Source organism: Porites lutea, chromosome 2 (genome assembly GCF_958299795.1).
Source record: "Porites lutea chromosome 2, jaPorLute2.1, whole genome shotgun sequence".
Lineage (NCBI taxonomy): Eukaryota > Metazoa > Cnidaria > Anthozoa > Scleractinia > Poritidae > Porites > Porites lutea.
This window is the reverse complement of record NC_133202.1, coordinates 51,372,971-51,389,332: the sequence shown is the minus strand read 5'-3', so window position 1 is coordinate 51,389,332 and position 16,362 is coordinate 51,372,971. Positions and strand designations below refer to the sequence as shown.

General features: G+C 37.2%; 1 protein-coding gene across 1 annotated transcript; it reads right to left on the bottom strand.

The window, feature by feature from the left end:
- Positions 1-36: 36 nt before the first annotated feature.
- Positions 37-10,719, bottom strand: LOC140928965 (GTPase HRas-like). Its single transcript, XM_073378775.1, has 9 exons — positions 10,555-10,719; positions 10,388-10,436; positions 9,550-9,578; positions 8,905-8,954; positions 7,475-7,509; positions 6,550-6,652; positions 6,163-6,202; positions 5,193-5,350; positions 37-2,143 (listed from the first exon to the last, which is right to left on the bottom strand). The coding sequence occupies exons 1-9, from the start codon at positions 10,583-10,585 to the stop codon at positions 2,087-2,089; spliced, it is 552 nt and encodes a 183-aa protein (XP_073234876.1). The 5' UTR covers positions 10,586-10,719; the 3' UTR covers positions 37-2,086.
- Positions 10,720-16,362: the final 5,643 nt, after the last annotated feature.

Below are 16,362 nucleotides of genomic sequence, written 5' to 3'. Positions count from 1 at the left end.
AGGAAAACAAAAAAGACAAGAAATAGAAACCACAACTTGTTGGCCAACACTTTTATTCACACCTAAAATACAGTGTTGAAAACTGATTGAAACAAATTTCTCTTCTAGGGGAAAAATGAAAAAAGAACAAAGCATTGAACTAGTTAATTGTCTAAGTGTGGCTCAAAATAAATCACCATGAAATTTCCAGGGAAAAAATACTTACGAGTAGAACAATCAGGTGACCTGACATAAATCTAGCTAGGCATGGACAATCATTGCAAAATGAATTTGAGGAATACTATGAGCTACTAAATGTCATAATTCAAAGGCACGCTTTACCTCAACTGACTGAAGCTGCAAACTTGAAAACAATAACAACAGGTTTAACCTGTCATTATTCCAGGTTGTGTGACCAAGTTTCCGACCAGCAGAAACTGTCACATTATCATTCTAATACTATCATTTTTAAACCACTCAAGCAACAATCAGTTAAAGGATTAAGCGACTCTAAGGAGCATTTAACTTAAACCAGAGGAGTTTTGCTTAAATTAATTAAAGAGAAACTTCTGACGCCTTTATCGAATGTAGTTGTCTTGTCATTTAAACACTCCAAGCCTTATTATTACATCTATTCAAAAGAATACTCTTTTCATTGTTTTGCACACTGATCCTAAGGTAAAAAAACTTTGGCGATCATTTGTTCTATGTCCTTAACCTTTTCAGCCCTAATTTACATATATGAATTCTCCAACCTGAACTCCTTCCACTTCCGTCAAAAATTACTTGAGAACTTGATTAAGGATCAAAGCATTTTCTCTATTGTGATCATTTTATTAATCCTCAGTGAACTTGATGATCACAATGTGTTCATAGTATTGTTGGGAGAAAATTGATGTACATCACTTTTGGGACTTAACTATAACAGGGCTTAAAGTTTTTAAAACTCTCAAAATCCTATAATACTACAGTAGCTGTTGTGTTACTGTTATAACAGGATGCTACTCACTAAGCTGGATAAGCTTAAAGAGTTAAGGCTGGAAACTTGTCCCCTTATGTGAACTGAATGAGCATCTGAGCTATTTTGCCCCCATTCATAATGCACAAATTCAAACCAGTTGAACTTCATGCGCTATGTTGTGAGGTACAAACTGTTTTCTCCATAACAGGATTATTGCATAACACACTTGGGTAATGAAACATTGACAGGAATTGTTCTTCCAACATGCCCCCCCCCCCTGCCCCTGTATGCCCTGGGGTTAAAACAAAGTTGTCAGCCCAAAACATCTGCAATAGAAGCTAACAGAACGTTACATCAAAGTCAACACTCAAATTAGGCAACTTATTCTACCGTTCTTTTTTTTTTAATTTCAAGCACACCCGTAACTAATGCTATCATCAATAAATAAATACTGTAAGTTGAGTTAGCATTGAGTAAGCAACATGAATATTAGTTTGAGTCAATTAGTGATTAAACATTGATTTGCTACTTGTAATATCTTCAATGATAATCACAATAATCTTTAACCAAAAAGTCAAAATAAACATGTGAAACAAAATATAGTTTCATTAACTATACACCATCTACAGCCAGAGAATGAAGTGTATTGTGAAGTTTATAGTGTATTATTTTGTCAATTTCATGTAATATAGGCATTTGACAAATGATAATTGAGAAAAGTTATACCATCAATATTATATTGGAAGTAAAATTACATTGTATTCTAAAGCACACCATGTCCAGAAAAAAAGACATTATAAAGTAATTAATTTGTGTTGTCTACTTTTTGGGTATGCTCAGTAATACAATACCACTGCCACTGTCATATCATTATTTGACCAATGAGTTACATCTAATTCAAGGTGAATCTTCCTACAAAGCAATCCATGCTCCATATCATTTAAGCTACCGTATACTTTCTTATCCAAAATCTGTCCTAGGATTTCAGTGAATTAAAATTTGTTCGCAACAGGAAGCTCTATATTTTGGCCTGACCACAAAAAGTTGGAAATTATACTGCCAAAAACCTGCAAGCTTCGTGTGTAGCAATTAAAGTATGACTGGATTCACTAAATTTAACAGCATGTAATTGATGACAAAACAGAGCTATAAGATTATACATCTCCTCTTCTTCTTGATCTTAGGAAGTGGTTTCTTTCCTTTCTATTAAATAAAAGAAAAAAAGATATATTGAGAAGTAATGTAAAGATGTTTCTTAACTTTGTTTAAGCACAAGGATATAAATTATTAATATTAGTGTTTTTCTTTGACTGATTTAACTTCATACTGTTTAACATTTTCCAAGGTAAAAATAAAAACAGAAAAAATCAGACAACCATAAACAGTAGAAATATTTTTCTGGAATGGTATTTTGTTCCAAGAAAAATGCCAAACAGGCTTGTGAAAACTATACCACAAGCAACAATGGTAATTACATGTACTGTCGAACCCCGCTATTTCGAAGTCCCAAGGGAAATAGAAAAAAAGTTTGAAATAGCGGGGTTTTGAAATAACCAGGGAAGCGTAAAGGGGAAGGGTAAATCCAAGGGAATTCGATCTTCCTTCGAAATAGCGGGGACTTCGAATTAACCGAGTTCGAAATAGCGGGGTTCGACTGTAGTTAGTGATTTTGTGGCTTGCTCACACGTTCCGATCATTGCTGTGATTAATCATAATGTCTCAGTAGTCAAAGTTTTCTTAGTTTGACAGTAATACATCATTTGATTTGAAACTGTAGCACTTAAAATATACTACATATAATGAGGGAGAATAAGGTAACCACAGTCTTATGAAACCTGTATCAGGGTTTTCATTATATATAACCCTAGTAGCAGGAGAGAGGTGTAATGTTTACAGGAGAAAATTATTTTTGAAAGAGGCTCCACCTCTAAATAAAAAATACTGGCGTCAGTTTAGGTCTCTGGGAAACTGCCCACCTACCCCTCCCCTAAGCTAACATTAACACAAGTTTACTTCTCACTTAGAGCAAAATGTTGGTTTAAGGGAGGGGTAGGTGGACAGTTTCCCGAAACCAAAATTGATCTAAATACTGTAAGGTAGAACCTTGATAACTCTAACTAAATTTCCTTTCCCTTGATCAAAATTTCATTGAAATTTATCCCAATGACTCGAATAGCCCTTTCTACTAATAATGTCACAAATTTCTGCTCCCTGCTGTGACTCAGACTTAAACCTGACCAGCCTAGGAGTTTAGTATGGGAAAGTCACATTCAGCAACAAATTTTCGTCATCTTTGAAGATGTTCATCGTTAAAGGAAACAAAATCCAGCTTGGTTTCGACAATAAATATCCTGAGAATAATCAACGTGTGCCAAGACAGCATTAAACATGGAAAAAACTGTACAGATGAATGGTTTTATTTCTTATGCGGCATCATAATACTGTGGGCAAAATTATGTTGAAATGTGTGGAGAGCAGGCCGGGGCTTCATAGCTACACATGAAACGGTGCATTTGGTTAAACTTACAGGCACAGGTTGCTCAATTTTTTTTTGTGCTTATGTTACACTACTTAGTACTACAGGATATATAGACAATACTGCATGGAAAGTGCTGGTGTACAGTATTTACGCACGAGTTGTTGACGTATCAGAAATCGAACCAGTGAGGACAGCGAACGACTAAGATTTCTGATACAAAAACAACGAGTGCGTAAATACCATACGCCAGCACTTTCCATGTGGTATTGTGTTTATCATATACATACTGAGACATTCATCATTTTGGCGGCCTTTTTATTTTAAATCTTTCAAAAATGCTAAAATTTGCCACTACAAATTTACCGCAAAATGACAATGAAAACGAAGTATCAGCTTTTTAGTAAAAACATTTCTTGAAAACATAAATGACGTTAAGGATATGAGGTGATCCAAGAACTATAAGTAATCTTAACTGTTTGTTCTCAATGTACAATTGAGCTTAAATGAAAGGTTAAAGCTTAAATGAAAGGCAAAGTAGCTCCGACAAAAAGCACAACAAAAGCTCACGTCTCGTTCTGTTTTTCCCTTTCCGCTGTTGTTCCGCCGGCTCTCTACCGTTTTCTTTATCGACAGTGAAACAGACGGAACTATTCCACTCCATTTCCGAAATGTTTTTCACTTTTCTAGCAAGAAAAACTCTTTGAGTAAAACTTTACTCATTGAATGTGTGCGAAGCCGCGCTGCAAGCTGCAATAAAAGGCGGGAATTTTGGCGCGAAACTCACACATCTCTGTGGCTTCTGATTGGACAAGTATCATTTTTCTCACACGTAAAAAACGTCGTTCGCGATTCTGATTGGAGGTATCATTTTTTTCACTGTGAAAACCATAGTTTGCTCCCCTGATTGGCTAGAACTAATTTGCGTATGAAAATTTATGACATAACTTTTTGGTGAGTATCAAGTCTCAGTATGTATACAATAAAAAGTACTAAAGTATTTGTCCCAGATTCATATGGTCTACCTGGCCACACCACAACAGAACAAACTTATACAACTTCCGGTTTGTGCTAATATTGGTGTGCTTTTCACCTTGGATATTCTGTCACAGGCTTGTGAGAAGCACATCCAAACTCAATTTTCTCTTTAGCAATTTCGGTTTTGGAGTATCACATAGCCAATGATGTTATGTCATGTTTCAGTGCATAGCAGTGCTTTCTGCCTAAGACAAAGAGCTAGGGATCCGATTTCAGTAGCCTTCTTTGATTGAGTCACTTTATTTTCTGACTTTAACCATTTATTTGAGTTACTGGACCAGGTTTTGCTCCCTATAGCAGTAGTGCCTTCTTATATATTGGAATTATGCCCAAAAAACTTTTAAAAACGCTCGATCATTGTGAATTTTATGAACAATTTTCATGTCGGAAACTCATGTTTCCCATACAAAGCCTTGAAGTAGAATGCAAAGTTTGTCTGAGTCACGCGGGGGGTCTAAGGCAAGAAAACCTATTTTTAGTAATAGTGGAAAGCGCTATTGCCTACTAACTCAAACTGTTTTTTGTTTCCCTTCAGAGTTTGAGTTACCGGGGTTCTACTGTAGTCATAAGCTACTGAACAATAGTCGGAGAATTCTGCGTAGTCAACAGAAAAATCTCCAATCTCCGATGCCAAATGAACAACCTGCCAGTATTAAACGGACACCCTCGATTAACCCTCTTTTAAGTGGACAGAAGACAAGGTCCCCAAACTTATTTCCCTTACACACAATTACTTACATCTTTTCGAATTTCTCTCACAAGGGTATAAAAGGCGTCCTCAACACCTTGTCTAGTTTTTGCTGAAGTCTCTACATATGGGATTCCATAACTTGTTGCTAGACCTTGCGCCTCCAATGACATCACTGTCCTCTGAAGATCACACTTGTTTCCAACCACTGGGAGAAAGATAAATCATTCAAATGATCATTTTCACTTCAACCACTTCCCTGCATTACATGTACATGTACATAGTTCTATCAGTGAGGCACAGAGGAGTTTACAAATACTACAAAGGATATGAGCAAAAAATGATATTAGAAAACTTACACAACTTTAGACATTTTTAAATAAAGCATGTCAAACAGAAGTGAGGCCTTTTCCTTGTTAATATGCCTTAACGCCACCCTCTTCTACCCTATAGAGACGATTCACCAAAAATTTGAGGGAAAACTGGTATTCTTACGAGAGTTCTCCTATTATTTCCACCTCTATTATTAAGTGGCCACCAAGCGCTTAATACACCTAGTTTGGCTTTACTTTAAACATATAATGAAGGAACATACCAGCTGAGATGCATGTACAGTCATGTAGAAGGGGACAACTGACTGTAGACAACTCATGTTGCTAGCCTTGGGTGTTTGTTTCAACATAAAGTATTGTTTCTGCTATAGACTACATGTACGCTAATTCATGAAAAACCTCTACCAATCCCCACCCCCTTTAAGCAACCAGTTGCTGGTACCCCGAAGGTGGCCACTTAGTGGACGTTCAACTGCATTTTCCCAAGTTGAAAGAAGAGCAAATTTTGTTCTATATTTAATTTTTGAACAAGTGGGAAATTATGGAGGTTACACAGAATATAATGTAGGAATAAAGTTTTTTCATTGGCTGTTTTTATTGCAACAAAAGTACAGCAATGTACTGTAGCTTTCCCAAAGGAATTTGCCCAAACTAATAAAACAGAAAGCAAGTACATAAAAACACTTACAAACCATAGGTACTTCATCTGCATCCTTTACTCGTTTGATCTGACAAATAAGAAAGAATAGGCAATCAAAAAAAAAAAACAGGGACAGAAATACATCGAAAACAATGTTTCCAGCCAAGAAGCTTAAAAACAGTAACCTCATACTATTTCTTGAAAATGCACTGTTGCTGTTGACAGTGACTGATGTTTCAACAACCTGTGCAGCAGTATTTCACAGTTTTGCGCTTGTATTATTAGAAATTCTAACCCAAATAATACTGCAGAGTCATAAAGGTACATGTACATGTAGCTTACATCACAGAAATCATATAGACACTAATGAAAAATTCTAAACTTGCATTAACAATGTGAATCCATATGAAGCAACTTCTTTAAAGGTACATGTACCTGTTGTCTAAATGCATGGATTTCTTCAAAAGATCTCTTGTTATTAACAGCAAAGACGCAAAGGAAACCCTCTCCTGTTCTCATGTATTGATCTCTCATGGCACTAAAAATATCATAAAAACAATTTAATAACTTTCATCAAAAATTATCAAATCAGCTTTTATCTACTGTACATCGCCACATGAACAGTGTACATATTAGTGATAGCCTTTATCCCTGATGTAACTACATGTACTTGAGAGAGCAACACAGAACATGTATCATTATTGTGCTAATTTGGGATGGATAATATCATTTAACTTTCTATTTGCATAAGCATGTAACAGTACAGTCGAACTGCACTCTAAAGACACCCACTTAATATAGACCCCTAATTATTATGGACAGCTGGCTTCATCCCCAGAGAAAAAAAAGCTCTTAAATTTTTTCTAAATTCAGCCCACTTACAATGCAACTATTGTAACCTGGGCCACTTAGACAAAGTTGACCGATCGGATTACAGGAAAATAACAACTTGCATTCCAAGAAAGTTGGTTGTGCGCCAATCAGCAGCTTGGAAAAAAGGTCTATTTTCCCTTCCAAGTACACATACAAAGTAAATAACAACAACTGCTATTATTAATCAGCATCAGCAATGTGCAAAGCAAACAAAACATGCCACAGTGTTCCTGGGCAATGTAGTGCTTGTTCAGGAGTGTTGCTCTTTGAAACTAACAATATGTAATGCAATAAAAGGTCAAACTGTTCATTACTGCTACTAATTTTATCATTAAGTGGGTAATGTTTGTTAAGAGGGGATCAGGATCTTTCTCTCTTTTCTTCCCATATTTTATTTACAAAACAAACCTCCACTGAGGGTCTAAGGATGTCCACTTATTAGAGGTTTCACTGTTTAGAAATCAAAATACTGATGGCAGATCCTCACCTGTACTCCTCTTGACCTGCAGTGTCTAGAATATCCTGTTCAAAATATAATAATGCAAGTTGAAATTTAAATTACTTCAGCAGAGAATCCCAAACGTTTTTATTGGGAAAGTTACACTGTTTAACCTGCTCTGATACACATATGCATTGAGCTGTGCAGATGTGTTTTTGTGTGCTCCAATCCTAATTCACAAATTATTCTCTTATCACGAACGTACATTTTCTGAAAACCATTCAGCATGACGGGTAATGACAAGCTACAAAAGGTTTTTGTTTTTATTAGATAATTTGTGTTATTCATGTAATTGTCTTGCCCCACCACAACTAGCTTTCCAGCTATTTGTGGGGCAAAACATCCAACTTTTGTATTTTTGTACAAAAAATAAAGATGTTGTTGTGGTTTTTGTTGTTGCTCTTCTGCCAGTGCAATTGACAAACGCAACAGTCAGTCTTCATGGTCAATTTACATATATGAAGCCGAAAACAGTGCATTACCTATTGCTGGGAAAAGCAATAAGTTACTTTTGTGTAACGCCTATTACAGTAATTTTAAACACATTTAATGCAGTACCCTGTCTGGCACAAAATTTTTGTCCGATCTTGATGGCGGCTACTAAAAAAACTCAAATCTACAATATTGCAGTTTCCAGAGTTGATTTGATATTCAAGTATTGTACACTTAGGATGAAAACTTGAAACACTGTTAATTTTTTCTTAATTCGCAAAGCCTGGACGATGCCTGAAAGAACAGATGCATTTTCCTGACTTTGTTTTTTACTAGAGCACATGCAACAAATACTTTTTCTCATGGGAAATCAGTTTTCATGTCATACTTATTTGCCAAACAAATTTTTAACCATGTGATTTGATTATAGCCCTTGATTTTCACTGTTTTTAATTTGCTTGACGTCTAAAGTGCTGTTGCAAAAACCCCCATTTTTGTTATATCTGACCCAGTTCCTGCTTGTCTTATCATTATGGCTTCCCAACTATCATGCCTACATTGTCGCAATCGAATTTGGATGTCCCACGATTCATACCAGGACAACCAGGGTGAAAAGAGGAATAATAAATTATTGTCTTGAATATGGAGCGTAAATAATATAATATTTCTTGCAAAATAATGTTTATCTCAATTTAACTTTAGGTAAAGGAACTTTGTACATATTGGTGCATGACCACCGAACACAGGTCGCCAAGTCAACTTTCACTGCAAGTTTAGTCATCAATATTTTTTTCACTCGCCATGGTGACCAAGATGGTTGCTTAATAATAAATAAAATATACAGTACACAGACTTAAACAAAAATCAGACATCAATTAAATGAAAAAGTGTTCACATATAACGGTCAAAGGTGTGATATGCAGGTAAACTATATACACATGTACAAAATTAGTTATCTGTGGTATTTTGCTAAACACACAACATACCAGTAAACATGTTTCTCCATCGATAACAACTTGCTTCCTATATGAGTCCTCTGTAATGATTGAAAACAACATGATTTTTAAAGCTGGGCAGAATATATTTTATTTAAATTGTAACTTGGCTTAAAAATTTTAAAATTACAAATTTCACTGAACTTTCATTGTCAGATTTAAGACAGTAATTTACGAAAGAAAAGATATGTGAAACCAGAAGAGGACTAAAGCAAAGTCTGCTCATCAAAATGTTTTTGGGGCTTGTTGAAGTGACGTTTGGGCTAGTATATGCTAGCTTCAGCTTGCCCGAATGGCAAGCTTTAAAAATGAGTCTTTATTTAAACCCTGTATGGATATACCATTTTCTGTCAATGGCAAAGTATTGTGATTTCTATTTATTATTACAGTAAGATAAGGTTTGCACGAGTCAATTAAAATTTTTGGTACAGGTACATAAATAATTCATAAATGACTCAGACAGACCAAAGATTATTGGCGATTTGCACAAGCAAACACATTTATATATCTACTCTGTACTGGTCAAACTAAGCGAGAAAATCCCTTTTCTAGTTAGCAATGTTTTAATGCAGCATTATTTTTAGGTAAACACTTCCCAAAGAAATGCATTATTTTCACCTGTTAAAAGATACTTACCAATGGTTGGATCATATTCATCCACAAAGCTGAAAATGAAAATGTAAACCCCAAGTTAATCACTACTAAACAACTTCTATTCTTTCCTATCTAAACATCGCCCCACCCCACCCCACCCTTGATCCACACCCCTTTTACCACTCCTTACCTCCACCAGCCCAAAATTGCACATCAACACGCATTTTCCCAAAGAAATATATCTGCAACCAAACACGTTTTAAGACTCAAAAGTCCCTCGTATCATTTCTAAGTGCAAATACCTTAATAAAATGGCCTATGGCTGAGTCCTAGAACATTCTATGCGGCGTAAACTGAGATTTTTCGTCTCAGGAAGATGATCTTCGCAGATGCAAAGAGGGTGAAATATGCAATGCACGTTTCAGTGGAATAGCCAGCTTCTTCAAGCGTCATTTACCAAGAGGTGTTCTTAGTAAGTTTTGATTTAAATCTTTAAGTCTGCAGGTACCATGGGGTACAGGTTGGCAATTACACAAAGCACAAGTTAGCTCTGAAAGTGGTTAATCGACCGGCGGCAGGTTCCGCGAATTGGGCGACTGTAATTTCTGACTGTAATTAAAATTAAGCTTGTGTACAAGCAAGGCCATGTACGTTACAAACGTGAATTCATTATGAAATGAGTGCAGTAGGAAAAGTTACTAAGAATGATTTCAGAATGATATTTGACAATAATCGGCGATTCCCAAATACTGTATTTTGAGGCGAGGTCAACATGTATGAGCTCAGACACACGATCGAACTTGATCGACCGTTAAAAGAAGGAAGGAAAACAATTATTCCGATTGACATAGAAGAGGTTGATTGTCACTAAACTACTTACTGGTTTTGAATCAACTGTATAGTCAAAGCACTCTTTCCAACACCTCCAGCTGAAAAAGTAAAACAAGCAGCAGTTACCGATTGGCACCAAATAAAATCTACTTAGCGATCGCACTAAGAAGGGTCTACAGAAACAATTAGTCAAGTAGCACCGAAGCTTAAAGGTACCTCCAACAACCACAAGTTTGTATTCAGTCATGGCTCACAACGTCTTTAATAGACGTGTTCTAATTGTCCTTCCAAGTCAAATCTGTTATTTTAGAGAATATACCCTTATTTTCTTCCAAAAGGCTGTGGCCGGTGACTTTGACCGCGCATGCTAAGTGCGTCATGGCAAGGACCATATACTCAACCTAAATTTATCAACCAATCAGAGTGGAGTAAATCTGGTTGTTAGCGAATCAGATCAATTTGATCCTCAGCGGTTTTAATTTCTGTATATAAGAACCCGCAGTTTATACCTCAGCAAAAATATAAAGAACCAACAGTCAGCACCTCGACAGTTTAAAACTATATTTTTACCTGTGACTTATCAGCTCAAATTGATACTTAATGAGCATCTACTTTCATGTCAAAAACGATAAATTAGAAATTTTGATGTAACAGTCGAACCTCCGGCACAACGGCCACCTCGGACTGACAGAAGAAAGTGGCCGTTGTAAAGAAGTGGCCGTTATGGGGAGGTAGAGGTGTGATACGACAATTTTTTTAACGAGTACAATATGTTAATTGTGATAACTTCATGCTTACTGTATCTCATAATGGTAATCCAATAACTGATATATAATATAATATGTAGAGATAAAAAACACAAAAAACTTGAATAATGTTTTGAATCAAACTATATGTCAACGTGACAAAACGAGCAAGTACATGTAAAAATATTCGCGGTAAGTATCATAGACAATTTACGCTTAACTGGAGCAGTACAAATGGAACACAATCATAATACGATTGCCGCGATTAATCATCCACGCGCCATACGGATCAAAGTTAACGGGCTGCCTTCGAGCACTCCCACCCCCTCTCCCTAATGACGCCTCAGTGTTGAGCAGTCTACGCTTTGACGGGGGCTAAGTTGCCTATCGGAACTACCCCTAATTATGGTCCCTATTTTGCACCAGTCACTCGTAACCCACTCACTAGAATGATAGACTTAGCCAGGGCTAAAAGCTAGGCTCTCGTTAGTATACCTATTATTTACTCAAAAAATATAATAGTTTAATGCTAAACGGCGACAGCAACGAGAACTGTTAAAAATATGGATCAGACAGTTCCAGCAATCCCTCTTCATTTATAATCCTGAGCCATCTTATATGAATATGAGTTCCTCGAGGAATAAATTCACTCTTTTGTACCAATACTCGGTAACAGATGTTTTTGTTGGTTTCCGTCCACCATGTTGGTGCCCATCCAGGTGGGCACCAGCATGGCGTCTTCATACAAATCTCTAATAAATTTGGGTAAAATATTTCTTCGGATATTTTGTATACGAAATATTCTGCAAAAAACAACTTTGCACGTGCAGCGCTCTTTTTTGTACATTTCCTTGCCGTTGTTGTTGTTGCCATGTGAAACTTCCTCAGTAGTTGCACGTGTTGTGGAGAAAATGTCTTATGTGCTCACAAAAAATTTTGATTCTTGTTTTCCTGTTGGCTTTTTTTTTTTTTCACTACAGAAACACATTTTCACCTTGTTGACCGCTACCATTTCCTATTTTCTCAACGCGGTAACAAAATTTTCGTGTTGTTTTTCCAACGAAAATCGCCTCCTTTGTTTTTTGTCTCTCTCACTAGCTCTCTGTCGCCCTTTTTCTTGTTGAGCTTCGCTAGCTTGTCGCCTACCTCTCGTCTGTCTTTCTCTTTCTTTATATTCCAAATTTGAGGACATGAAAATTAATCTACGATCAATACTCTAGACAACACGGATACAGGAACAATTTCCGTTATTTGTTTTGTCTGCCGAGAAGTCGTTACGTCACGTTTCCATATATTTTATATTGTAGCAAAATTTCTGGATGAGTAAATTGTCCGTGCGCAGTCTGAGCACTAGTATGGCGCGAGCTTTAAAATCCGTTCGACGTCTACGCAAAAAATAAAAAAAAAACTGATGGCCTCTCAGTTTCGAAATTATCCTGCTTGCAGAGTCACTTCGATCTTTCCTAGATAGGTCGGGAAAGAGGAAGCGACTCTGCTGACCTCTTCAAATTCCTTTGATCTGCCGATCATCCAGCGATTTAGATGAGTCAGACAAGTTTCGTACTGGATAAACCAGTTTTATCTGTACACGCACGCGTATTCTGGAGTTTTGCTGACTCTTTCTACGCCCACGCTCGATAACCAAACAAATAGCAGCCGCTTCAGTTTCATGAAGGAATTTTGAGAAATTTATAGATCGAACTTCATGCAGTTTTAGAAAACTTGGAAAAAAGACCCCAGGGTTGTTCAGCTCCGCAAATATTCTCCAAAGAGCAGATGTCGCCCTTCGAGTTGTCTTCTTGCCGTTCTTGCCATGTTTTTAGCTATTATTTCGCCTAGTTCTTACTCTTGAAACGAGTGAAATGTCCCCCAACTCAACCTAGTCCCCAGGTCTTCTTGGTTAACAGTGCATTAACCTGCAAGGAAGCTGCACTTTTGACGTCATCGGTTGATTAATCGCAAAATTCTTCCAAGTTTGGTCTTCAGTAGCTGGTTATGGTGAATTATGCGTGTGATTTTGGCCAATCAGAATCGGGGAAATATTTTGAATGAATAATAATAAATAATTAAATAGTTAAAAAATGAAACAATTAAATTAAAACACAAAAAAATGTTGACTTTTGATGTCCGGCCAACTTAATTTGACCGGCCGGAAGCACTTGTTCTTCACAAATTAGAGAAATCCCAGTGTTCCCCAGGAGGAAGACCTTAGTAGTGAAAACAAGGGTTTGAGTGAGGTGCTCAGTCTCGTGGGCTCATCAAGCATGGTCTCGGTCATTGTTAATTAAGGATTTTTTCCCCAGAGCCCTTCTTTGTCCTTTTGTCATGCGAAGGGCGTGACGGCCCTTTGGCCATGCGCAATAGAATAGAGCTCTCTGAAGTTGCGGATAAAGTTAATACATAACAATTTTTTCGCTATTTTGTTTGTTAGTTATTTACCAGGACATAAAGAATGCTGACTTTACTGTACCAATACCGAAAGTTACTGATTCTCTTAACGAAAAGGAGTCGAAGTGCTCCGAATAAGCTCCGAAGTGTCATCTCTTGGTCCGCCGAATCATTTTTGTGCTACTTTCGCTCTCTTTACGAGGATGCTGTGTGCGGCCGTTCTTTTATCTTACTGGAGGCGATAACACAGAGGGCGAAGAGGAGAAAAAATCCGTTTATAATTCATGAAGCGACCGTGTAGCTCAAATCGATCTTTTTGACTCAGGAACAAAGCGTTTTTTTTATGGCATAACCTTTTTAATAAGTGAAATCAGAATCAGAAAGGCCTTCATTGATTCCGTGGGTAGTAGTTAGACTTCAAATTTGGAGGATAAATTTTTCTTCCTATAATCAGTTTTACGGCTTTCCTGAATTGCTGCCTCAGTTTAGGGAGAGAGAGACGCTGATTACCGCGGTCGGTTGGCTAGAATGATTTTGGAAGGCCAAAATGGCGCGCAACTGATTTTGATTAGTACATTTTTTCACTTCTTTAAAATTTAAAACTCAAAAAGCAAGTTTGAGTTTGGTCCAGTATCTAGAGCTTTTAGGCTTAGAGACGTCGATCAGATATTTCAGTGCATGAACAATCAGGCACGAAGTTACCTGGTTAACATCCATGACGTTTCAAAAGGAATCTGAAATTCACACTGAATATATCACAATAACTAACAACAAACCTTACACTCCAAAATGATTGCCCTGTGCTGCACGGCACTGGCACAACAATCATGATTTACCTAAAGAGTGTTTGTGGAACTCAGTGCCAATCGTCACGCGTATTCGCATTTTAACTTAATTAGTTTGAGAGTTTATTCCACTTGTTTTCGCAGTAACGAAGAAGTTAGCTATTCGCATACAATAGTTGCGACCTCTTTGTATGACCTCACACGGCAGTTTTAAATTTATTGAAAATTTCTAGTTTAGTTGTTGCTTTATATCACTTTAGTGAAATAGGTCGTAAGATCCCTGTTGGAAGACTTAATAAAGTTTTTGCCATTGGATTATATTATGAAAATCATTGGCTTCCGCTTTGCTACAAGTAACGGTAGCTTTGAAGGTCATGGGAGCACCTGCGCGCTACGCAGTTTTAATACATACCAGTGCTTTAGCCCTATTTCAAACGTCGTGTTACTGCCGTGCTAAGCTGGCTCGACTGTAGCTCGACTGCAGCTCGACACTAGCACGACTTGCAATTGGTTTCAGAGGTCGAATTTAATTCAGTCGAATAGAAGGGCTGCATTGCCTAAAGCAAAACACAAAAATAGAGAAACGGCCGGTTTAGCAAACTTTTAGATGTATTCTAATGTATATGACGTTTCATTGAAAAGAGCCTTAGAAAATTAATCTAAGAGCATCTTAAAATTTGATATATTAGACCGCGGGGCTCGCTGTGCATTTGCGTGACTGCGGCCCGAGCAGATTTAGGGAGACTAGCTGTGCTGTGGATAGAAATGCTATTTAATGAATACCTTATATCACTTCACGGGTTGACGTCGGATATTTGAAGCATGTAATAAACACTTAAGTATAGAAAAATTACTGACAAAGATAACAATACAAAAACGACAATTTATTCAAGTATTTCCTTATTTTCACTGCATTACCTGCCATAATGGTAGAGGTACGAATCTATTAATTGATACCAAATCATTTTCTTTTAACGTAATATTTGGCGCAGAGACGGCGTATCATGAAATCAGCACTGTTACAAAGGAACAAAATTTAGAAGTAGTCTCCAAGTTTTACATAACATATGTATATTTTAAAAATTAAAATTAGATCAGTTACGCTTCCAGGGCCGTTTACTCTCACGGGAACTTGTACCCGTATCAAGCATGTTAATCGTTTGTTAATGTGCGCACTCTAAAAAAGTTGTTCCTAGAGAACACTGATGGAGAAGGTTAAAATTAGCTTGTAAACCCTCATAGTTTCGCTGTTACATAAGCCCAAGTTACGTAACGCTCGCTTATTCATAACATTGCCGGCGTTGTACTTCATATGGTGAGGTTTCAATTCTTTATAGCTAGTTGCTCGAACGAATGAAACCGAAATCTAAGGTCCACTGACAAGGGGTATATTTTTGTCTTGGATTACCTTACACAAGGCACAGATCCCTGCAAGGTCTTGAAATACTCATCAAGTTTCTCGAAGTCAGCGTAATCTCGGGTGTCAAAGACCGGAGTCACTCATTCCGGGGGTAGCGAAACTGTCTTTTAAGGGGATAAGGGGGTAAGATAAGGGGGTAATGCAGTTAGACGAGGCTGCTCTTACCACTTGTCAGGCTTGTTTAAACCAAAAAGACTGAAAATAGGGTTAACTATATGCGGGTTTATCATGGAGAACTAAATCTTCAAACACGTCGAGTGTTCCTGAATGCGTAAAATACACTTAGACGGGTAAAAAATAATTATAACAATGCAGCTAGGGCCTCTACAGCTAGAGACGGGCGATGTTTGTTTTGAAACAAAACTTAATGCAAGGTTGGCACTACTTGAAAGAGCTGATTTATTATAGGCCAATATTTCGGCAAACAATATTAGCCTTCCTCAGGGCCAGAGCTATACCAAGAGAAAATATCTTTTATCTTTGTTTTGCTTTTGTTTTGTTTTTTGCTTTCGGGATCGATCACGGAACTTCTACAGAAAAATTACTACATACATTTAAAAATATCGGTCTTAATAACATACGAAGACAAATTTGTACTTGTATCCTCAGAGTACCGGCACCGGCACCCTGTGCCATCCACAATCTCTGCCCCATGCCTCGTCCGATGACGTCTCTGCCGAGTCAT

Bases quoted from the DNA above. Each gene is read 5' to 3' on its own strand.
- LOC140928965 (XM_073378775.1), bottom strand. From the start codon at position 10,585: ATGACTGAATACAAACTTGTGGTTGTTGGAG. The intron at 6,203-6,549 runs GTACATGTACCT...CTTATTTGTCAG, and splicing joins TCCATGCATTTAGACAACAG to ATCAAACGAGTAAAGGATGC. The intron at 2,144-5,192 runs GTAAGTAATTGT...TTTATTTAATAG, and splicing joins TGAGAGAAATTCGAAAAGAT to AAAGGAAAGAAACCACTTCC.